This window comes from Physeter macrocephalus, chromosome 1 (assembly GCF_002837175.3).
Source record: "Physeter macrocephalus isolate SW-GA chromosome 1, ASM283717v5, whole genome shotgun sequence".
Lineage (NCBI taxonomy): Eukaryota > Metazoa > Chordata > Mammalia > Artiodactyla > Physeteridae > Physeter > Physeter macrocephalus.
Window position 1 is genome coordinate 81,749,609 of NC_041214.2, and position 24,738 is coordinate 81,774,346.

A 24,738-nucleotide genomic window follows, 5' to 3' on the forward strand; every position below is an offset into this window, starting at 1 on the left:
GGCCTCTCCCGTTGCGGAGGACAGGCTCCGGATGCGCAGGCTCAGCGGCCATGGCTCACGGGCCCAGCCGCTCCGCGGCATGTGGGATCCTCCCAGACCGGGGCGCGAACCCGGTTCCCCTGCATCGGCAGGCGGACGCGCAACCGCTGCGCCACCAGGGAAGCCCAAAATGATGCATTTTTAAAGTATGTTCTCTTGAGTAGGTCATAGAGGAATTTTCCATAGCCCACACACTGAAATTTTCAGAAACGTTCTGACTATTGCTCCCTTTCTTCTATGTCTGTCTTCTTTTTGTGATGAGGATCCTCCTCACCAAAAGAGTGAGCAAGAAGTGGAGTCTTCCCACCACTGCCCCCACCAGCTGGAGCAGGAATCTCACTCCAGGAAACATTCCCATCATTCCCGTGGTACTCTGGTGAATAAGATTATCTGTCTTCTCTAGAGAAGGAGCAGAAAGAGAGATAGAAGAGGGAAATAGGGAGTGGACAAAAGTTCCTTCTAAGATGTTCTAGGTAGGGTCCCAAGGGCTTACACTCTGTTACTTATTCAATCCTCCCATCATGGTAGGAGGTAGGGCTGAGACCCAAATTCACCCCCATCTTCATTCAGAACATTTTTTAAAGACCTAAATGACAAATGAGAGTTTGGGGTTAGAGAACTTGACAGAAAATTGCTGTGAAGGGAGAAAAAAATTTGAAGACTGATTTCTTTTTTAAGTCATTGTATATACTAACTGGTGATAATCTCTGACCTTTCATAGAAAACAGTGGAAGGATAAATAAGGAAGAGTAACACAGGAAGCCAGCAAAGGAGCTGAGGATTATAGATGTGATTTTTTTTCAGGAGTTTTGGTGCTAAGGAGAGGTTGCTTTGGCAGTGCAGCAACTCTGAAGGAAGGTTTGTCACCACTTTTTTCAGATGGGAAAGATGGACCTCCTTTGTGAGCCCAGGGAAGAATTCAGACCCTCTGAAACAGTGCCTCCCAATCTAGGCTGTAAGTTAGAATTCTGGAAGGATTTAAAAAACACAAATGCCCACCCCTACCCCAGATCCTCTGTAATGGGTCAGGGGTCAATCCTGGCCTTCAGTCTCTTCTAAAAATCCCTACCTAATTCTAATGTGCAGTCGGGGTTGAGAACTCTTCTTTAAAGAGGTTGAAGAATCTAAAGAAAGAGGAAATGATCCTCACAATGAGTCAAATATCTATGAGCAAAATAACCAATAATTTTCTGATATTTATCAGAAATTTCATATATATCAAAAATACCTATATAATCAAAAAATACTTATTTTTATTTTTATTTCAGTAAGTATTCCTGATGATAAAAATTGTTTAAAAGAGAATGTGACAAGATAACAGATGTCTTTGGGTAATTGTATATAGGTGAAGGAGGTCAGTTATCATTTCATTAGGCAGTCTTGCCAACTTATTTTAATGCCCAAGCAGGCATCTGGTTATGCATATTACCAGGTACTCAGCAAAGCTCCTTATCTGAAAGAATCGTAACAAGAACCTCAAATCTACAATAGTTAATGAATCTTAAACCATTCACGCATTGGATAGTCAATGTAGAGAGTTCCAAGTTATTTTCCACTTAAATAAATAACAACAATCCCAGGAAGTGGTGGTGATCCGTCCTCATTAGCCCTCACTTTAGTTTAATAGCCATTAGTGACAACAGGGATAAATTTTACAGATACTAATTGACCCTGCAGGAAGCCTTTGAAGTTCTCCCACTAGTTTAGGACGTCTTTGAAGTTTCGTTTTAGCTAAAGGGTCAGGTCAAAGACCTGGGAAAAATGCATATTAGAGAAATAAATACAGATACCAACTTTTGCACTATATGCGTAATTGTAAAACTGTGGTTTGGTGACTGTGACCAAAACAAACCCGAGCAGAAATTAACGTTAAAGGACTCCCCAAATTGCTCTAAATTTTCTGAGGAAGGACTTAAGGTTTTTGTATGTGTCACCATTCTGTTCTCATAACATTACCAAGAGAGGAGAAAACAGCCTGCATATTTATACTGCTCTAACGCTTTCACAGCTCATTTGATTCACATAGAAACACCACGAATAAACGTGAAGCTCAGGAAGGTAAAGTAACTTGCCCAAGGTTGCTCTGCCAATGAATAAAGAACTTGGAAGCCATTCAGACAACTGGTGCAGGATATCTTCCACTCCACGCTAACTGCCTCTATTCTTGAGTTGGAGAAATTGAGTCAGAATTCAACTTAGCAGGGAGAGGAAAGCCAGGTCTAGTCATGAATGACATAAGGAGGAAGTGAAGAGTTAAAAACAAGAAAAGTACACTGGTCCAATAGCTTACATTCTAGTTAAGCTCCAAGTTGACTAATATCCAATCAAAAGCCAGGCATGACATGTGGCTTGCAGGGTCTTGGTGTTCTGGACAGGGGTCAGGCCTGAGTCTCTGAGGTGTGAGAGCAGAGTCCAAGACATTGGACTGCCAGAGAACTCCTGGCCTCAGGGAATATTAATCAGCAAGAGCTCTCCCAGAGGTCTCCATCTCAACACCAAGACTGACTCCACCCAATGGTGAGCAAGCTCCAGTACTGGACGCCTCACACCAAATAACTAGCAAGAAAGGAACACAACCCTACCCACTAGCAGACAGGATGCCTGAAGTCATACTAAGCTCACAGACACCACAAAATATGCCACCAGATGTGGCCCTGCCCATCAGAGGAACAAGATCCAGCTCCACCCACCAGAATGCAGGCACAAGTCCCCCCTACCAGGAAGCTTACATAAGCCACTGGACCAACCTCACCTACTGTGGGGCAGACACCAGAACCAAGAGGAACTATAACCCTGCAGCTTGTGGAAAGGAGACCCCAAACACAGTAAGTTAAACAAAATGAGAAGACAGAGAAATATGCAACAGATGAAGGAGCAAAGTAAAAACCCACAAGACCAAACAAATGAAGAAGAAATAGGCAGTTGACCTGAAAAGGAATTCAAATTAATGATAGTAAAGATGATCCAAAATCTTGGAAATAGAATGGAGAAAATACAAGAACTGTTTAACAAGGACCTAGAAGAACTAAAGAGCAAACAAACAGTGATGAACAACACAATAACAGAAATTAAAAATACTCTAGAAGGAATCAATAGCAGAATAACTGTGGCAGAAGAAAGGATAAGTGAGCCAGAAGATAGAATGGTGGAAATAACTGCAGCAGAGCAGAATAAAGAAAAAAGAATTAAAAGAATCGAAGACAGTCTCAGACACTTTTGGGATAACATTAAATGCACCAACATTCGAATTATAGGGGTCCCAGAAGAAGAAGAGAAAGAGAAAGCATCTGAGAAAATATTTGAAGAGATTATAGTCTAAAACTTCCCTAACATGGGAAAGGAAATAGTCAATCAAAATAGTCAATCAAAGGAAAAGGAAATAGTCAATCAAATCCAGGAAGCACAGAGTCCCAGGCAGGATAAACCCAAGGAGAAACACGCCAAGACACATATTAATCAAACTATCAAAAATTAAATACAAAGAAAAAATATTAAAAGCAGCAAAGGGAAAGCAACAAAAAACATAAAAGGGAATCCCCATAAGGTTATCAGCTGATCTTTTATCAGAAATTTTGCAGGCCAGAAGGGAGTGACAGAATGTATTTAAAGTGATGAAAGGGAAAAAAACGACAACCAAGATTACTCTATCCAGAAAGGATCTCATTCAGATTCAACAGAGAAATCAAAAGCTTTAGAGGAAAGCAAATCTAAGAGAATTCAGCATCACCAAACCAGTTCTACAACAAACAATAAAGAAACTTCTCTAAGTGAGAAACACAAGAGAAGAAAAAGACCTACAAAAACAAACCCAAAACAATTAAGAAAATGGGAATAGGAACATACATATCAATAATTACCCTAAATGTGAATGGATTAAATGCTCCAACCAAAAGACACAAACTGGTTAAATAGATACAAAAACAAGACCTGTATATGTGCTGTCTACAAGAGACCCACTTCAGACCTAGGGACACATACAGACTGAAAGTGAGGGGATGGAAAAAGATATTCCAGCAAATGGAAATCAAAAGAAAGCTGGAGTAGCAATACTCATATCAGATAAAATAGACTTTAAAATAAAGGCTGGTGCAAGAGATAAGGAAGGACACTACATAATGATCAAGGGATCAATCCAAGAAGAAAACATAACAATTATAAATATTTTTGCACCCAACATAGGAGCACCTCAGTACCTAAGGCAACTGCTAATAGCTGTAAAAGGGGAAATCGACAGTAACACAATAATAGTGGGGGACTTTAACACCCCACTTACACCAATGGACAGATCGTCCAGACAGAAAATAAATAAGGAAACACAAGCTTTAAATGACACAATAAATCAGATAGATTTAATTGATATTTATAAGACATTCCACCTGAAAGTGGAAGAATACACTTTCTTCTCAAGTGTGCATGGTACGTTCTCCAGAATAGATCACATCTTGGGTCTCAAATCGAGCCTTGGTAAATTTAAGAAAATTAAAATCATATCAAGCATCTTTTCCAACCACAAGATTATGAGATTAGAAATTGATTACAGGAAAAAAACTGTAAAAAACACAAACACATGGAGGCTAAACAATATGCTACTAAGTAACCAAGAAATCACTGAAGAAATCAAAGAGGAAATAAAAAAATACCTAGAGACAAATGACAATGAAAACACAATGACCCAAAACCTATGGGATGCAGCAAAAGCAGTTTTAAGAGGGAAGTTTATAGCCATACAATCCTATCTCAGGAAAAAAGAAAAATCTCAAATAAGCAATCTAACCTTACACCTAAAGCAATTAGAGAAAGAAGAACAAAAAAAACCCCAAAGTTAGTAGAAGGAAAGTAATCATAAAGGTCAGAGTAGAAATAAATGAAATAGTAACAAAGAAAACAATAGCAAAGATCAATAAAACTAAAAGCTGGTTCTTTGAGAAGATAAACAAAATTGATAAACCTTTAGCAGATTCATCAAGAAAAAGAGGGAGAGGACTAAAATCAATAAAATTAGAAATGATAAAGGAGAAGTTACAACAGACACTGCAGAAATACAAAGGATCATAAAAAAACTAATACAAGCAACTATATGCCAACAAAATGGAGAACCTGGAAGATCTGGACAAATTCTTAGAAAGGTATAACCTTCCAAGACTGAACCAGGAAGAAATAGAAAATGTGAACAGACCAATTACAAATAATGAAATTGAAACTGTGATTATAAATCTTCCAACAAAAATAAGTCCACACACACACACACACACACACACACACACACACACACAAATTACAGACCAATATCACTGATGAATATGGACGCCAAAATCCTCAACAAAAAATAGTAGCAAGAAGAATTCAGCAACACTTGAAAAGGACCATACACCATGATCAAGTGGGATTTATCCCAGGATGCAAGGATTCTTCAATATATGCAAATCAATCAATGTGATACACCATATTAACAAATTGAAGAATAAAAACCATATGATCATCTCAATAGATGCAGAAAAAGATTTTGACAAAATTCAACACCTATTTCTGATTAAAAACTCTCTAGAAAGTGGGTATAGAGGGAACCTACCTCAATATAATAAAGGCCATATATGACAAACCCACAGCAAACATCATTCTCAATGGTGAAAAACTGAAAGCATTTCCTCTAAGATTAGGAACAAAACAAGGATGTTCACTCTCGCTACTATTATTCAACATAATTTTGGAAGTCCTAGCCACAGCAATCAGAGAAGTTAAAGAAATGAAGAGAATCCGAATTGGAAAAGAGGAAGTAATACTGTCACTGTTTGCAGATGATATGATACTATACATAGATAATCCTAAAGATGCCACCAGAAAACTACTAGAGCTAATCAATGAATTTGGTAAAGTTGCAGGATACAAAATTAATGGACAGAAATCTGTTGCACTCTTATACACTAACAGTGAAAGATCAGAAAGAGAAATTAAGGAAACAATCCCATTCACCATTGCAACAGAAAGAATAAAATACCTAGGAATAAACCAACCTAAGGAGGCAAAAACCTGTACTCAGAAAACTATAAGACAATGATGAAATAAATCAAAGATGACCCAAACAGATGGAGAGATACACAATGTCCTTGGATTGGAAGAATAAACATTGTGAAAATGTCTATATGACCCAAAGCAATCTACAGATCCAGTGTAATTTCTATCAAATTACCAATGGCATTCTTCACAGAACTAGAACAAAAACATCTTAAAATTTGTATGGAGACACAAAAGACCCCAAATAGCCAAAGCAATCTTGAAAAAAACAAAAAAACAAAAAACAAAACGTATCTGGAAGATTCAGACTCCCTGACTTCAAACTATACCACAAAGCTACAGTCATCAAGATAGTATGGTACTGGCACAAAAACAGCAATATAGATCAAAGGAACAGGATAGAAAGCCAAGAGATAAACCCATGCACCTATGGTCAACTAATCTATGACAAAGGAGGCAAGAATATGCAATGGAGAAAAGACAGTCTCCTCAATAAGTGGTGTTGGGAAAACTGGACAGCTACAAGTGTAAACAAATGGGACCTAATTAAACTAAAAAGATTTTGCACAGCAAAGGAAACCATAAACAAGATGAAAAGACAACCCTCAGATGGGAGAAAATATTTGCAAATGAAGCAACTGACAAAGGATTAATCTCCAAAATATACAAACAGCTCATGCAGCTCAATATTAAAAAGACAAACAACCCAATCAAAAAATGGGTAGAAGACCTAAACAGACATTTCTCCAAAGAAGATGTACAGATGGCCAAGAGACACATGAAAAGATTCTCAACATCAATAATTATTAGAGATACTCAAATCAAAACTACAATGACTTCACACCTCTCACCAGTCAGAATGGGCATCATCAGAAAATCTATGAAAAATAAATTCTGGAGAGGGTGTGGAGAAAAGGGAACTCTCTTGCACTGTTGGTGGGAATGTAAAGTGATACAGCCCCTATGGAGAACAGTGTGGAGGTTCCTTAAAAAACTAAAAATAGAATTACCATAAGACCCAGCAATCCCACTACTGGGCATATACCCAGAGAAAACCACAACTCAAGAAGACACATGCACCCCAAAGTTCATTGTGGCACTATTTACAATAACCAAGTCATGGAAGCACCCTAAATGCCCACTGACAGACGAATGGATAAAGAAGATGTGGTACGTATATGCGATGGAATATTACTCAGCCATAAAAAGGAATGAAATGAGGTCATTTGTAGAGAGGTGGATGGACTTAGAGACTGTCATACAGAGTGAAGTAAGTCAGAAAGTGAAAAACGAACATCGTGTATTAATGCATGTATGGGGAATCTAGAATAATGGTACAGATGAACCTGTTTGCAAGGCAGAAATAGGGACACAGACCTAGAGAACAAATGTATGGACACCAAAGGGGGAAAAGGGAGGTGGGATGAATTGGGAGATTGGGATTGACATATATATGCTACTATGTATAAAATAGATAACTAATGAAAACCTACTGTATAGCACAGGGAATTCCACTTCACTGTACAGTAGAAACTAACACAACATTGCAAAACAACTATACTCTAATTAAAAGAAATAAAAACCTTATGTGAAATATATGTAAATTCCCATTTATCTCATGAGATTTTGTGCATTTCTAAAGAATAAATTCTTCCGAAATGAAAAAAGAAAAAGAAGCCAGGCACGATGTGAACAGAATAGAAGCATAGAGTCTGCAATTGGACTCAGGAATGATTCCAAGTTTGCTTTCAATCTATCTGCTTCCTCCCTCTCTGGTCACTAGCTCTCTATAATCTAGACGGTGTTGAATTTGGGAGATGACCAAAAGCAGAGTCCTAGGGAGGCTGGTACGCTCAGCAAATTACCAAAAATGTAGATCAGGTGCAAGGACTCTGACAGGGTCTCAAGTGATGGTGGTGACTGGGTGTCAAGGATGAGACAGAGGTGAGTTACTAACACAAGAACACAATGTAAGGGTTAGGCTGGCAGTGAGTATCCCTTGAGGTAATACTCCAAGGTATTGACTAGACCTAAATCAACCACATGGCTAGGGTCAGGACTGATGCCAGAGCTCTGAGCAGGGCTGAGTCTGTACACTGTAGGTAGGGGTGGTGGTTTCAAAAGCTGGTGACAGGACGGGTAAACGTCTGAGTACAATACCATCCAGGTAGCCTCCACATGGTGGAGATATTTGCAAAATAATCTTTCATTAAATGCCAAAGTGGGATCCTTTTCTAAAACTTCTTGTTAGGTTTCCAAATTTAACCTTACATTTCAATTTAACATTATTAATATGTTTTTATAAGTGGAACTCCCTGAGGGAAAGAAGTGGGGAAAACTGATATCTACCGAGCTCCTTCTAGCTGGGGATAGTGCCTGGCTGCTCCATATTTCAAACAGTAGAGCAGGATCATGTGGGCTTAACCTCTAGTGTCAGAAATACGATGTAGGTATAGAAATATTTTTTAAAATATCAAGGTACAGCCAGGTTTCTAAGGATAGTAAGATGCTCTTCCCCAGAGTCAAACGAGCTCACTTTAGTGGGAGACGGGCATTCTTGGTAAAAAAGGAAACCAAGTAGGTGGGGAGAATGCAGAGAAGAGGTGGCCAGCTTAACAGCAGTTAGCCTGCTGAAAGTTCCACCCCAGCTCTTGAACTTTATGATAGGAGAGATATTGCTTTAAAATTCTGTCCCAGCAGAATTATCACTGGTCGAAAGTCTCCTAGAGAAAAAGAGAGTGGATGGATAATGATACTCTGGGATGGTGTAGAATTGACTTCGCCCATGGGAAGGAGAGATATGGCTTAGTTTCATTGTAAATATGCCCAAAACCAGAAGACTATAAAGGGTGACCCTCACGGCCACTTCCACCTGCCTGATTTTATTTGCAGAATGCCTCCTCTTTTATCCCTTGGAATATTGGAAAACTTTCAAAAGACAAGTAATCTTAGCACATTCTGTGTCTTTTGAGAACTGTGGATGAAAGGGACACATAAATTTCGGTTATGATTACTTATGCGCAGTAATTTTAGTTGGATTTCCCTGACACACCTTCTCCTTTGTAATATTTTTCTGGGACCATGTTTATGTGTGAGAATGTGTGTGTGTGTCTAAGTGGCTTTGACCCTAGGGCTCTCTTTGATTTATAGGCAGCTCTATAAGTTATGCTGGCTTGGTTTCAGAGCCTGTTTGTTCTGGCATCCCAATAAAGCCTTTCTTCCCATGGCAACAGCAGCCTATGAGGCAAGGCCTAAGGGGAAGCACAGTTTTCGTTGCCAGAATGAGGCAATAGCACTTTTGGGGTGCTATTTTGCTGGGTGGTGTTTTATTTCTCAAGCAACCTCACTCATGCAAAACGAAAAAACTTCAGTGTTGGAATATTACCATGGGAAGCAGTAATCTTGGTTTTCCTCAGACAAGTTGAGTGATCTCATGAGACTTTATTTAGTTGGGGGAGGGGTTCAATTTGCCCTCTGCACAATGGCAAGACTGTGGGGCATGACCCCTATGAGTAGACCCAACATAGGCACATTCCCTTCCAAATATTCTTCCCTTTTTTATTCTAGAGGTCAAAGTTGAACTCCAAGGTCAATTCTGTCCTGTCACTGACACCCTCCTCTGTTTACTTTCAGAAGAAACCTGTGCTTCTCAGTTGTGGCTGCACATCAGAATCCCTTGGGGAACTTTCAAAAATACCAAAGTGCAGATTGCATCAGCAGAAATTCGGATTTACCGGCATTGTGGAGGAGGGCTTGGGCAACAAGTTTTCAGAGGTTTCCAGGGAATTTTGATGTATGGCTAATGTGCAGGACCACTGATCTGCTTCAATCCCTTTGAGACCCTGAGAGGGGAAGTAACCTCCTCAAGGTCATGAAGCAAATAGGTTGTCTTTTGACCACACACATTGACTCATAGTTGATTAGAACACCTATGTGTAGTTAATCATGCTATTATTATCTAACTAATTTTCAGACTATTCACATGGTACATCAGGCAATCTATGTCATTTGGGTACCAAAATACAAGGTGATGACTCCCACTGCACTCTGCACCAAACCAGAATGGGCTGATTTGTCACAAAGAATGTGATTATGGCTGAGGGAGGAGGAAAAATAGTGGCAAAGTAGAATATACTGCCACAGCCTTCTGCCTAAAGGGCATCTCCTGATGACGTATGTCATCTACACTGGAAAGCTGACTCCTGGGTATTTTAATCGATTTATGCTCCATATGACCTGGTGGTAAAAATTCCCTAGTGAGCTCTGTACTCCTACCCTCACTTCTTGATGGTTCAGGTAGGTGTATACATGTCACAAAGTGTAAGATGGTGGTAATTTTTTCAGCAAACTCGTTTGTACCAATGAGAATTTTGTACCCAGGAGCTCTCAGTTTATTGGTATGTGTTCATATTTGAAACCAGAAACCAGGACATATTTTATTTTTTGTTGTTGCTTCTATGTGATGTTCGCTAAAAAAGAGAGTCATTTTTGGTAATGACTTCTTCTACCTTTTCAACAGATTTTAGTGCCAGATTCAGAGTACCAGAAGGGTTAACCAGAAGTCCCCAAAAGGAGAAAATTCACATTAACACTTGGCTTCTTGTTGCTTCCATGCATGCTGCTCACCTGCTCTCAACAAACACACAGCTTCACAAACAAACCAGGGAACTCCCTGGAACTTCTACTGTTGCTGCCATTGTCTCTGCCTCTCTTTACCCTCATCCTTTGCCACTTATATCCAAATAATTTAAATATTTCCGTATATGAAGATATGAGTATTTAGAAAGTTATGTCAGATTCCTATGTCACTGCATGGTAGAACTAGAAGGACTCTTAGAGAAATGGTAGTATAAAATCTCTCCTCTTTCCCTACCCTACCATCTGCTCCCATTTCACAGATGAAGTCATTGAGGCTCACTGAAGTTAAATGACTTGCCCACAGTCATACAATAAAATTAAATAGTAAAGCTGGGGTGAAATAATAGGATTCAAAATTTCAAGTCTACAATTCCTGTCCATTTCACCCTACAACATGAAATAAATCATAATATAAAATTAATTAAATGCTAAGGCAAGAGTTCCAATATGCTTTTAGGGATCATCTTACATGCATAATACATGTATGCTAATCCTGTGTGCATAAATATCCTTGTTTATCTCTTGCTTATTATTACTACTAGAGGCAACAATCACCTTGATAATCATCAATCATTGAGAGTATAACACAGAGAGCATTAAAGCTTGAAGGCACATTCAACATCACTGCTCCAACATCCCTATTACCAGGAACATGTACACCTCGAAAAGGCAAGTGAATTGTCAAGGTCACTCACATGATAAGGAAGATTTGCATAATACTATGAGCAATCAATCCTGACTTATTTAGGCTTAATATTTTCAGAATTCCAAGATAAATATGGTTAATATTGTGAATACGAAGTATAACACAAGAGAAATAGGGAATACTTCTAACAAAAGCTGAAGTAATGTGACTTGAGCTTTCTTAGTGATACCGGACAAAGTTCTTCTTCTCCTCTCTTCTTGAAAGCTCTACTGACTATCAAATGGGGCATTAGAGCAGAGGACTTTAAGGCTCTGCTTTTGTCTGAATGACCTCCTTTTCCATGAAACTGGTAAAGACCAAGCGGTTTACTGTGATTACTGAATAAAAGAAGGGGGAAATCCTCATCAAGCTATGCTTCACCTCAGAGGCATTTTCGCCAAGTTGAAAAGGGCTACTGAAGAAGGCAATAGGAAAACAGATATTGAATCCCTCAGGTCCATGAAAATGTATGGGCTTTCTGTTTTTGCTTCTCTAGATAAAAGACACGTGAGTCTCAAAAGTACAGGAAAGAAAAATAAAGAACAAGAGAAGCTACTGAGGTTAAAAGAAACTCATATACATCACACACGTATTAAGTGTATGGTGAATATTCTGTTTCCTTAAAAGGAAGGAATCTTAGGAGAGGCCTCTGAGTAAATAGCGTCTTTGGAGGAAAAGGGCTACATGAATGCACAAAGTTCCCAAATGATAAATAACCTGGAGACTATGTTCTCACAAGCTCACCTTACCAAGGGTGATGAGGAAATACCTCCTAATTTTCATACTAGGGGTGACTTGGACCCAGAGTTCTTGAGAAAGGAAGGTAGGTGTAACCTAGTCTGGGTGACTGGTTCTTCATGGAGTTTTAAATGGCTGAAGGGGATAAAGGGCAGATGGCAGCAGCCCCACCCATGGTGCCTGAGCTTACTCCGAGCTTATACTTCCCATGGAATTTTCTAGAAGTAAGAGTTCCAAAGGATGATCTGCAGAGCAGCTATAAGGGTCAAATGTACCTACCATGCTGCTGACTACTTTTTCCAGCACAGATGAAAATGCACTTATAATACTGAATGCAAATCAGATACCCATGCCTCAGTTCCTCATCCTTCGGACCAGCCATCCTAACAATTCAAGGACTTGCATTTTGGTTTCTTGAATACTGAGGATAGGAAAAATAGGTGTTTTTTTCTTCCCCCCAAAGCCTGGAAGAGTTTTTGACTTAGGAAGCCAAATTCATCTCCCTATTGTAGATGGGAGGGCGCATTTAGGTGTTTGCTTTATGTTAGGATGACAAGCAGTGCATACCTTTCTGAGGCGAGGTCTGGGTGTACTGGGGTGTGTCCCAGAAGAAGTCAGTGTTCAGAGCTTTATTTTTTTGTGTGTAAGCTATTCAGTGTAATTACACCCATGCAGCTAGCTCACTTTTTATTACTCTTATTCATTTTAATATCCACTTCCCTTGGCTAAGCATAGAGAAAAGATTCATTTATTATTTGAAGAGCTTCACATTTAAGATGCCCTATTAGTTTGGAAAGCTGGAGACTTCACTGTAAACATGCCGTAATAATACTCAGAGAAGATGAGCTCTAATCCAACTTCTAGCTTGGGGCAGAAGAGCTTCAGAATTACTCAGAATGTAAAGGCACTTGACTGACATGAGGCTGGGGCGGGGGGAGGGGGATAAAACAGGGCAAGAGTGAGGGGACTGAGGACCAGGAACAAGATGAGACAAATGAGACTGACAGTGCATATGTCTCTGTTCAGTTTTAAGTTGGTAAGGAGAATAACAGATTCTACTTGACATCCCGAGAACAGCAGCTGTCAAAACTGTCAGTCAGTGGGAGATTGATTCCTTTCAATTACTTGTTGAACCAAGAAGTTAAGAGACAGAAAATATCTATGAGGCCATCCAACTCACTTCAAGTCCCACCACATTAGCAAATTTACTTGTTAAAGTCAGCATCTGAGGGCACAAGGTGAGTTTATTATTATTTTGTGTTGACATAATAGAAAAGATGAGGAAGAACAACATCTATTCATTCATTCCACCATTTCATTCATCTAATCAACATCCTTCCCCCCCCGCCACCTCCACCCGTAAGGTAACACTGACTTTGTGCCAGGCCAGGTGCTAATTTCTGATGATACAAAGATGTGCTAAGTGCTAAATGCTGGTCATTCAAAATTGGAAAGATTCAATCCTTGTCCTCAAGGAGCTCACCATCTTCTATGGGAGTCAGAGGAGCCAATGATGCAAATGCACTGTGATAGGTGCACTAACTTGAAAGGTGTGCGCCAGGTACTGATGTGAAACAAAAAAGAATGAGGTGATCACACCTTACAGTATTCAGAGAAGCCACTCCTTTCCAAAGTTAAAGCTGCTGAACTGGATCTTGGAGGAAGACGAGAAATAAGCTTCTTGCTCCTTGTTCCAACAGGGTCTGAACCTCTACCTTCAAGCCAAAAGACACAAAATAAGCACATCTCACTTTATTATTTCAAAGCTGGAAGCATCTTGGAGAAGTAATCCAGCTTCATCATAATCATCTGAGAAAATTTGGGAAATACACATTTCAGAACTCTGATCTACAACAGAGTTTCTGTTTCAGTAGATCCAGAGGGGGTTTCAAGAATCTGTACTTTTATGTAGTTCAGGAAGTAATTTTGATGTGTGACCACATTTGAGAATTACTATCAGACAATTATTCTTAAATTGTGGTCCCTGGACCAGCAATATCACCATAACCTGGGAACCTGTTAGAAATGAAAATTCTTGGGCCCCATCCCAGACCCACAGTATCAGAAATTCTGGAGGTGAGGTCCAGTAGTGTGTAGTTTAACAAGCCTCCCACATGATTCTGATGCAGATTACAGATTCAGAACCCCTGCTCTGAGGCAACCAACTAGCTCATCAGATGACACTCCTACATCGTAGCTGAAGAGAGTTTACTGAATGGATTGTGTGTATAGTTATGGGCAATTTTAAGAGAACCAACAAGGGATGCAGCAGCCCCAGATTAGCAACATTTGAAGTGGTTATCACCTTACACCCAAAAGGGCACAGAGAAGGAATGACATTATAGGGATCTGATAGGAGATAAAATATGAAAGACAGTTCATGTTACAGGACCTGCCCTGTCTGATCCTAATGGAAGTAAGGAGGCCATGGTAGGAGTGGAATAAATGTACAATGTGTTCTCTTCTCTCACCTTCCAAATTCTTACCTGTGTCTTCCACTTTGCAAACCCAGCCTGAAGTTAAAGGACAACTATGCTCAGGTGATAAAGTCTGGGGAGATCAGTTTCCCATGGCACAGAATAGAGCAGAGAACTACAGAGAATGAATTAGACATAGGAGCAGAAAACAAAGTGTAGCCAGCATATAACCAACCTCCCAGATTCTCCTCTCCTCCAACTCAACTGTCAGCATTATCTTTTCAACATTTTAAGTCATTTCTACTGTGTCTATCTCCTGACTCTGCTTCATCTACACAAACTTCTAACTTGTTACTGTTTCTATTACTTGTATCCATTGTTCCATGTTCTAGAAGGAAGAGCTCTGGTTCTTCGTTATTTGAAGATGCCCATCTCATTCCACCAATATCATTAATTCTTTGGATTAACATATGCAATTCCTTTTACTGTTCCTCTTCTGACAATGTTTGGAGTATCTTCAAGTCTGATTACCCTGTTCACAGTCCTATTTGCCATGTTCCTCTAGTTGTAAGGCTCTTCCTTGACTTACAGTGGGGTTACCTCAGGATAAACCCATTATAAATTGAAAATATTGTAAGTCAAAAATGCATTTAACCTACAGAACTAAGCCTCGCTTAACTTAATCACATTCAGAACATTTAGGTTAGCCTACAGTTGGGCAAAATCATGTAATACAGAGCGTATTTTATGATTAAAGTGTTGAATATACCATGTAATTTATAGAATACTGTACTGAAAGTGAAAAGCCAAATGGTTGTATTGGTACAGAAGGGTTGTAAATGTATTGGTTGTTTACCCTTGTGATCGAGTCACCGACTAGGAGCTGTGGCTGGCTGCCGCTGCCCAGCACAGGGGAGAGTATCGTACCACATACTAACCCTGGAAAGATTGACATCCAAAATTCAAAGAACGGTTGCTGCTAAACACATATTGCTTTCGCTCCATGGCAAAGACGAACAATTGTAAGTTGAACCATCGTTAAATCAGGGACCATCTGTACTTAGAAAACTCTTCTTTATATCTCCCACAGAAATCTGCACAGACCAATCTGATTCCATAAGCATTTGCCCGTCACCTAGTACATGTCAGGTAATACGCTTCAACAAATGAAGAGCTTTCAAAAGCCTTGACTTCAGGCTCCTCACTGTAGGATCTGTACATAGGAAATGTTTCTAAATTGTATCTTGTATCTTAAAAAACCTTGATTTCCATTATTTCATGTATCTTTCATGTATTCTAGTGAAGTAGAAACCAGTAACATATACGATGTCATATTTCACTTAGGGTTTGCAACATACAATTAGATACTATCTTGCCAAGGTCGTAGTAAATGGGAGCATAGCCCTGAGTTCTGTTGCTTCTCTGTCTTGGTCAACTGTGGCCCCAAAAGTTGAATTGCAGAAAGGATAAGTGCATTTTATTTTGAGGAAGAGAGACATTACGTGTTGCTCCCTTTCAGCTTGATTTCCATAGTTTCCGGAGGCTTGCACCTCAATTTCTCTGTCACCAAAACAGAGAATTAATTCCTACTTTCTTCACAGAACTTGAAAATTAACTAATTTGTGTTTTGAAGAGCCCAAACTATCCTTAAAATTATCAGAAAAGATGCAATTCATCATAATAACATGATGGATTCAGAATCTTAGGGCTGGAAGGCCTTTAGAGAAGTTTTGATCCAACCATCCTTAAATTTTTATCCCACATCAGAATCACCTGAAGCGCTTTGAAAACTAGATTTCAGGCCTTACTCCCAGCATTTCTGATTTAGTAGGTAAAGGTTGAGGCCTGAGAATTCACATTTCTAACAAGTTCCCAGTTGACTCTCATATAAATGGCCTGAGAACCATGCTTTGAGAACCACTGATGTAGTCCCTCCCTATATTTTAAAGATGAGACCCCTGAAGACCAGAATAATTATGAAACTTGCCAAGGAGACAGAGCCATGACCAGAAATTGAGTCTTTCACTTCTCATTTCAAGTTTTCCTCCATTACAAAACTGCTTCCCTCTTATAAATGGCTATTTCATTTAGGTTATTCATATAAGTTTTAAGTCACTGGTAGTACCAAGGCACTGCCTTCCCCCCAACCTACCCAAAATAGACACACAATCAATTAAAGACTGGGGTTTTACTGCACAGAAATGGTTTCAAGATAAGCTTCCTGTCTGCCTTTTAATCAGATCTCAGCCAACAAACCCCTCCTAAAGAGAAAACCTGGAACCAATATTCTTTCCTTTTTTAGTTTTAATAAAGGACTAGTTTACTCCTGTCTGATGGCAGATGTCTGAAAACTGATTGGAAACTTTGAGAAATTCATTTAATCTCCCCATGTTTCTGCTCTCTCCATCTGTAAAACGGGGTCAGCTGTATTGTACCACATGTGCAAATCTGTGTGCTGTGAGGTTTAGCGGGTAAGTGACTGCAAAACATGTTGCAGATGGATGTGTTATGGAGGAATGCTTAATATCAAAGTGAGATGTCATTTTCTTTCACTCTGCATCTGTAGTTTGTAAAACAAATGCTTCTAAATTCACAGTATTTTTCTCACATGTACTATTTTTTCCAGAGTGATATTTTCCCAAAGACTCATGCTGACTTAAGCTTCTGGAACCTTGTAGGTGGATCTGCTAAATTAAAGACTTGTATTTCAATTTTCTATATAACACTGGTGGGCTGAATGCATCACAGTGACTGAGGAAAGTAGAAAAGATTTCTAGTCCTGAAGGGCATGAATAGAACTCTGTGGGTCAAGGATCTGTGAATCTAACCAAATGTGAAGCCATTTCTCTACCAAAAGGTATAAACAGAAGCATCACTGGTACCCTGGAAAAACCTCAAATGTAATAAAATATAAGGCTAGCTTGCTGGATGATGGATAGATAGAGAGATAGAGAGATAATTAGATTTAGATATAGATATAGATATGAAGACCACAATAACTTTTCAAAAATAATTAAAAAGTATACAGGATTTAAGTTGTGATGATCCAGATTTCAGTTCTGGTTGAATTTCATTTTATTCATGTTTAAGATGGGTTAATAAAATCTCTCTTGCTTACTGGTAAGCCTGTTAAAAGGATCAAATGAGATAATGAAAATGAAAGTTCTTTGTAAATTGCTATCCTTATGTAAGGTATTCTAGTTATCAATATTCTGCATTCTTTAATCTTCCTCCATTTTCTACATAGAAAAGTTGACATTTTTATATTTTGAATATCCTATGACCATATGCTGAAACTGTCTTTAAAGGAATAAAAGTGACTGAAACTAAAGCGTGAACTGAACTCCAATATGGATATATATCTGTGCATATATAGGTTTGTGTACATACATCTGTGTATACGTGTGTGTGTATATGTATAGTTGTAGTTCAAAAGTTATTTCCAGCCATAGAAATATTTGTGGAGGTCTTATCTGAAAATTAAGAGAGGAAGGAATGGCCTGCTCCAAGGGTGAAATAGACCTGGTGGATGCATCTAGAGAGATGTTGCCTCTCCTTAGAGCACAGGTCTGATTTACTCAAATTCAGACCCTTTCTCCATTTTCTATAACTCAGGATTACAAGTTGAAAGGTTAACATTTTAAGTAACAAGTCATCTTCTGTGAAGGGTCTTAGAATATGTGTTATTCATTCCCATAAACAAACATGGATTTTTAACTCATTACCTCAAAGTGCCCTCAGTTATGTGTACAACCCAGTTTTGATTATGGCTTTACCTACCCTTGAGTTACATATAGTTTATTCTAGGAATTTCACTGTCATCCAGAAACATACTCACACAGAAATATACAGCTCTATGTGAGAACTGAATTACATTAAAACAACCCAAAAGATCCGGCGATAGTGCTCTCTGACAGTTGAGAAATTGCTGGTGGTCTCATATGCATTTACAATTATTTACAACTGACTGTAATCCCTCACCTCAAATTTATGGTACAGCAGATAAAGACCTGAAGAACTGCAGTGGTCTAGTGGGGAGAGCAGAACTCCCTTGGTCTGACAAAGTCCCTTAAATGCAAAGTTCTCATTTACAATCTGAGGATAATAGTGTCCATCTCAAGCATTATCAAAATAGTTAAATGACCAAAACACACATAAGGCACCTGGCAAAAATATACAGGCTCTAGGATATCATTTTTCTCTCTTTGATAAGTTTGATCAGAAGCATTCCATCTAGAATTTGGAGATTCTTCTCACTCAGAACAGTGAGATATAGGGCAGATCAGATAGAAAACAAGTAATTCCTCACATGTAGATGAATTGAAGTGGTCTGGTGGTGAAAATAAAGCTGCAGAAAAAGAAAGATTTTGTTTTCTGCTAAGAGAATGGGGTGATGTGGAGTTTTTTTTCTTTTTGTTTCTTCCCAGCAAGGTTTGGGTGACAAGAAAGGAAAACACAAGTTTTTAACAATGACCCTAATATTCAAAACTACCAAACCTTCCAGTGTAAGAATCTCCAGACACACTGACTGAACAATAAACAAATACATTAAGTAATTCTTCTCTATTCAGTATTCTAATCTTCATTAATAAATAACGATACCTCATATGAGCTTCAGAATTTTGTAACACACTTATTGAAATCAAATTCTTTATATAAACAAGGACCTGTAAAATGATTTGACTTAGGCCCTACATACCCGAGGAATGTCTCTGGTCATAATTGTCCCCCCAGAGTGACAGCTGTGTGTCAAGCCTGTGACTTAGGAGGAGGACAAGGAGGAGGAATAGCATTATTTCTTCTGGCTCATGAAATCACAAAGTCTTAGAACCACTACATTAGAGCAGAAAGTCACTGGGTCCATTCAGAATGCCTACAGCCCCACCTTGATGCTATCATTGGTCTTAAAAGGCTTATACTTGGAACTTAGCCTAACGTAAAAGAAGAAAGTAGCACCAGCTCCCTAGTCTAAACTTATTATACACCTTTCTTATGATTCTATTGAGTCAAGAAATTGATTTGCCTTAAGCAGGATTTTGGAAGAGCAACACCAATACATTTTAGGGTGCAAAATCCTTTTTGCAAAATAAATCTTCAGAAAAATCCAGATATATCAAAAGGTTAAAATGGGGGTGATGAGTTCTAAAGTGGGACTGGGTTTTTCAGAGCAAAACTACATTAGCCTCTGAGGCTTCTCTAGGGAGACATACATATGAAGATGCTGGTTTATGGGTGTAGCTAAAAATGTAAGCAAATAAAGAAACTCTGGGAACTTCTGAAGATATTCCATTTCTATCCCCTCTTGGATTAGTTGCATTCATGGCTGGAGTAAAGGGTAATTTTATGAAGGGATTTTGAGACGTTTTCAAGGATCTTTGGATGACAGCTTGACCTGGGGACCATACATAAGACTTAATGAATCAATATGACACAAAGCATTTTGATCACCAAGGTAATATTTCTCCACTCGCCCCCATTAAATGACTTTCTGGTCCTGTTTAGCTCCTTTAAGGATCCATCTGTTTCTCAGATTCTGCATAATAAAAATTCTCCTTTGTTCCAAGAGTTGTCTAGCATGCCCTAGTAATGGGAGATGTGTTGTCTTAAATCCCAAAGCGCTGCCTTTGCCAGCCCAGTGCCTTGCTCCTAGCTCTGCCGTTTTCTCCTTTGTCCTCTCTAGCCACCTCCCAATTTTTTCCCCTCATCTCTGGATGCAGAAATGTATGCATGCTTTCCTATGTCTATTTTTCTTTGGGATAAAGCTGTAAACCAGCAAAATCTCAGAAATTTCTCAGTTCTTGTGGGTGTTGGTTTGAAAGCAGTTCAACAACTTACCTTTAAGGTCAATAGCAAAATGATATCTTTTATTATGAGCATTTCTTCTGACAAACCTCTTGTCTTTGTCAAAGATTAAATCATTCAACCTTATAATAACCCCACTGACAATCTTTACCTCTATTTTTACCTTTCCTGGAGGCCTATGCTATTAATAGAAAACAAACAAAAAAGTAACATTTATTAACTAATGTGTAATTAATGAATTTATTTATGAAATATAGTGCTTTCTGACATTTTTATGTGTTTTAATCCCTAAGAACAACAATGTATTTCTGTTTCCAATAGTAGCATCCTGTCTTATATACACAGTACATTTAATGGATTCTCAGATCTATTCTACTAAAAAAATTATATCTCTATCTATCTACCTATCATCTAAAAAATGGTTAAGATGGGATACCGTGATTTCTGTTCCAGAGGTCTAGGAAAATTATTTTAGAATTTGGTTTTTGTCGAAGCTGCCGTCTTTCCATATCTATTGAATAAGAAGCTCAAATTTGGAGACTGAAAGTTAATTCCTTGTGATCTTTTTAGTAATCACTAGAGTTGCTCACTGAATATTCTAGGCACATAGTATAACTGCATTTCTTTATCCTCTTCAAATAAGACATGCCTTTTCAGCTGGCTTTGGCCAATGGAATATGATCATATTGATGTATGATATATGTCATTTCCAAGCAGAAGTCTTCATGCACTGACACCTGACTCATCATATTCCTTTCTGCTTGTCATGGTAACTGCTGATGTCCAGGCAACAAAGGTTCTGTTAGCTTGCATACCTGAGTCAGGATGATGTAGAGAAGAACCTCCAATAAACCCACAGTGGATTTGCCTTATGAATGAGAAAACTTTTGCTGCTTAAGCCACTGAAATTTGGAATTATTTGTAAAACAGCACAACCTAGATTATCCTGGTTGTATAATCATCAATGTTATTCACTCTATGACATCAGCATAGTTATGGTAACATAACACAGTTTGGTAATACAATAAGTGTGTTACCAAATTTGTTGAACTTCTGTGGAGTCCTCTTTAGTTATGACTGGTGTTGGGTGGGTAAAAATGAATGACAGATCCTGTGCACTTGTAGAGAAGGCAGGACATGTACCAAAAGCTATGAAACAAAACAACTTGTATTCAGGGCCCTAAGGCAGGAACAAGGTGCTAAGAAATTTTGATTACTTCCTGTCAGAACATCATGAAATCTTCCAAGAGGATGTGACCATGAAGCAAGCCTTAAAGGGTGGATAGGATTTGAATATACAGAGATGGTAGTGATGGAGTCGCCACAGTAGGATGTAGGGTGAACAGTCCCAAAGCAAACAAATGTAGGGCATGCTCCAGAAGGGTGAATGTGATTGCCTACCCTGATGAAGTAATGTATTATTGACACCTGGAGGTTAGATTCTCAGGTTAGGAGCCAACCTCTCCGTTGGGATAAGGAGGGCTGCTCCTCGAGAAGAATCAAGTTCTGCTGGCTTCTAAATGACAGAAGCACCATATATGTGGATCTGTCTTCCTCTTCCAGCAGAGTGAGACATTTTACTTAGTGTGACACAGAGCCAAGACAATTTATTTCAAACAAGTGGCTGCATACACATTTTTTAAAAGAACTGCATCTGAGCTGAGTTAGTTTCCTTTTCATCAGTTTACAGTGTCTAATATAGTATTCTGTTTATCTCTCAGTATAAGTTCCCTGACATTTTCCCTTCCAAAGGCAGAATTAAGCACTTTTATTTGCCCTCCTTTCTTTCTTTCTTTCCTTCTTTCTGTCACACATTTATCAATAGTCTACTAATGCCAAGTATTTATGATTTTTCTATAGGATTTTCTCTACTTCTTGTTGCACTTAGCAGTTTCTATCATGTGTCATGCCTGGCCGCGAGGATAGTATTCATGTCTTATTCATCTTTGTATTTCCTTGCCATTTACTGTCCCTACCCAACACAGACATTTCTGGTATGTACTAGATATTTGCTGAATGAATGGTTTTTCCCCTTGTTTTCTTTGTCTATTCTTTTTTACTCAAGCATGGACACCACCGCCCATTGTATCTGCCCCAAAGCAGATGTGGCCACTTTTGACCACAGTGGGCACCCAGTCATTAGAGATCTTTCCTCCCCTGTGCTAACCAGGGGCCTCAGCCATCCCATTTCAGCTGCGTAAACAAAGAGTCAGATCGCAAGGCTGCCAGGATATTTGTGGTTAAACCACTCTACCACCTTGGGATAGTGTTAACTCTATGTTATGGTTTGAGGGAGTGTGTGTGGGTTGAGATTGATTTGACTTAGCCTGCTTTTTTTAAAAAAAAAAGCTGAAACAAGATAGTGTGCTTCAGGTTCACTTTGTTAAAATAAAGCTAACAGCTCTGAGAAATGCTTTTGTTTGCTTTCTACCACTGTTTGATATAAAACTGGTGCCCAAGGAAGGTGAGAGGCCATGGAGGCATTCTACTTGAGAGGAAGCAACTTCCTTTCTGGCAACCAGGCTGAATATAAGCTGAAGAGTCCTTGAAATAATCAATGGTGAGGAAAAGGGAAGGGGGGCTGACTTCTTTTAGAGTTAATGTTTGCCCCAGGATATGAAGATTTCGTGTTAGAAGCAATTCTGGTGGAAAGGGTATAGTGGCCATGTAAAGGGTGTATCTGGAATCCAACGGCAGTGAATAGGTTCTGATTTCTCAATAATACCTTTACTCTCTTGGGCGGGCTCAAATTTATTGACTCAGTCTTGTTATGAAACTGGACTCTCTGTCTCCTTCCTTTGACATTGTCTTCTTTTAAGTGAGAAATGCTCGAAACTCTGTGTATGCTATCCTTTAAAATGGGAAGCTGCTGATCGCCATTGATGGTACCTTCTGGCAGTGTGAACAGATGCACACTTAATCATTTCTAAGCTCTTTCTGTAAGATGAATAACTTGAGTTAGGCATGAAATCAGCCTAGTGGAACAGAGCAAGCTTATAACAAATCCTAGAAATTTTAAGACTGGAAAAGTTTTGGAGGTTATGGTGTCCAATCCCTGACAAATGAAGAAAACGACATTCCAGATGAAGAAATTACCTTTCCAAGACAACACAGCTATTCAATGGCAAATCCAAGAGACATAGATTGAAACTGTGCTCTATTTTCAAATGTGTCAAGGTCAGGATAGTCAAAGAAACACCGAGGAACTGTTCTAGAGTGGAAGAAACCAAAGAAAAATGACAACAAAAGGCAATATCTTTGAGTGGATCTTTGTTGCAATAAAAGAAATTGTTGGAGCAATTGGCTGGAAGGTGAATGAGGTCTGAGGATTAGATGGTTATAATGAATCAATGTTCGTTTCCCAATTTTAATGACCATATTATGGGGATATAAGAGAACTGTCAGAGTTACATTCTAAAATTCTCAGGGGTGATGAGGCCTCATGTGAGCAACTTCTTTTCTAGAGATTCAGGGGAAAAACTCTGTACCATTCTTGCAAATTTTTTTAAATTTGAAATTATATTTTGAAAATAACAAAAAGAAAAAAAAAGAATAAATACTTTTTGAAGATGAATTCCTGTTTCTTTGAACAATAGAGAAAGATTTGTCAAAAGACCCCCTAGGGTTACCCAACAGATTGCAGCCCTTTGAATCACCCTACTTGCAACTGTCTATCAGTAGCAGTAAGAGAATCAAAGTGTTTTTCCTTAAAATAATAATCATGGACTGGGAACTTTCCCCTGTTCTTCTCATTGACATCTTTCATCTACAGTGGAATAACGGCTCCTTAAAACATACCTTTACACAGTACTTTGAGGTAAAAATCTACTTTATTACATTGTGCCAATGCTTTGGTTTTTATCTCTTATGTCTCTTTCAATTTAGTGTAGCCCCTCCTTTCCACCTCTTGTTTTTATGCCATTTCTTTGGCAGAAATCCAAGTCAATTCTCCAGCAGGCTATTCCTCATCCTGAATTTGATACCCACATGGTATCACTTAAAGTTTTCCTTGCCAGTGAAGGCAGAGTGATATGATACCCATGTTTTATGTACAAAGATGGGTAGCTCCAGTTTGGTTTAGTAATCAGTGACCAGGGATTTTCAAGTTCTAGCCTGGTTCTAGCTCAGGGTAGCTGCCTACCACAATATAATTTGAGGGAAGTAGGAATGTCTCTTCGGAATTCTTTAAATCCCTCAAAACCACTTAAAATTAATACCTTAGTGAGAAGATAGTGATAGCAGCATGGTTTTTCAATCTTGTTATTCCTCTGCATAAAAATAGAGCAACTACAGAGCAAAAGCAAAACAAACAGTTAAAACACAAAAAAAACCCGTGAGCAATATATACAATTAAACTGGGTAACAAAGAAACACTACAAATGCCAGAATACACCAACCAGCCAAAAG

The 24,738-nt window shown here is 38.7% G+C and overlaps 1 protein-coding gene across 2 annotated transcripts in view; it reads left to right on the plus strand.

Moving 5' to 3' along the window:
• The window catches only part of TPRG1 (tumor protein p63 regulated 1), a 383,646-nt gene that overhangs the window by 333,482 nt on the left and 25,426 nt on the right, over positions 1–24,738 (plus strand). Inside the window, exon 6 of one of the 2 annotated variants that reach the window (XM_028492205.1) lies at positions 15,620–15,783. The exons of the other annotated variant lie outside the window; for it this stretch is intronic. Within the exon in view, the coding sequence (XP_028348006.1) occupies positions 15,620–15,649 (30 nt within the window). The 3' untranslated portion in view covers positions 15,650–15,783. Of the gene's footprint in view, positions 1–15,619; positions 15,784–24,738 lie in introns of those variants that run through there. 2 annotated transcript variants of the gene reach the window in all.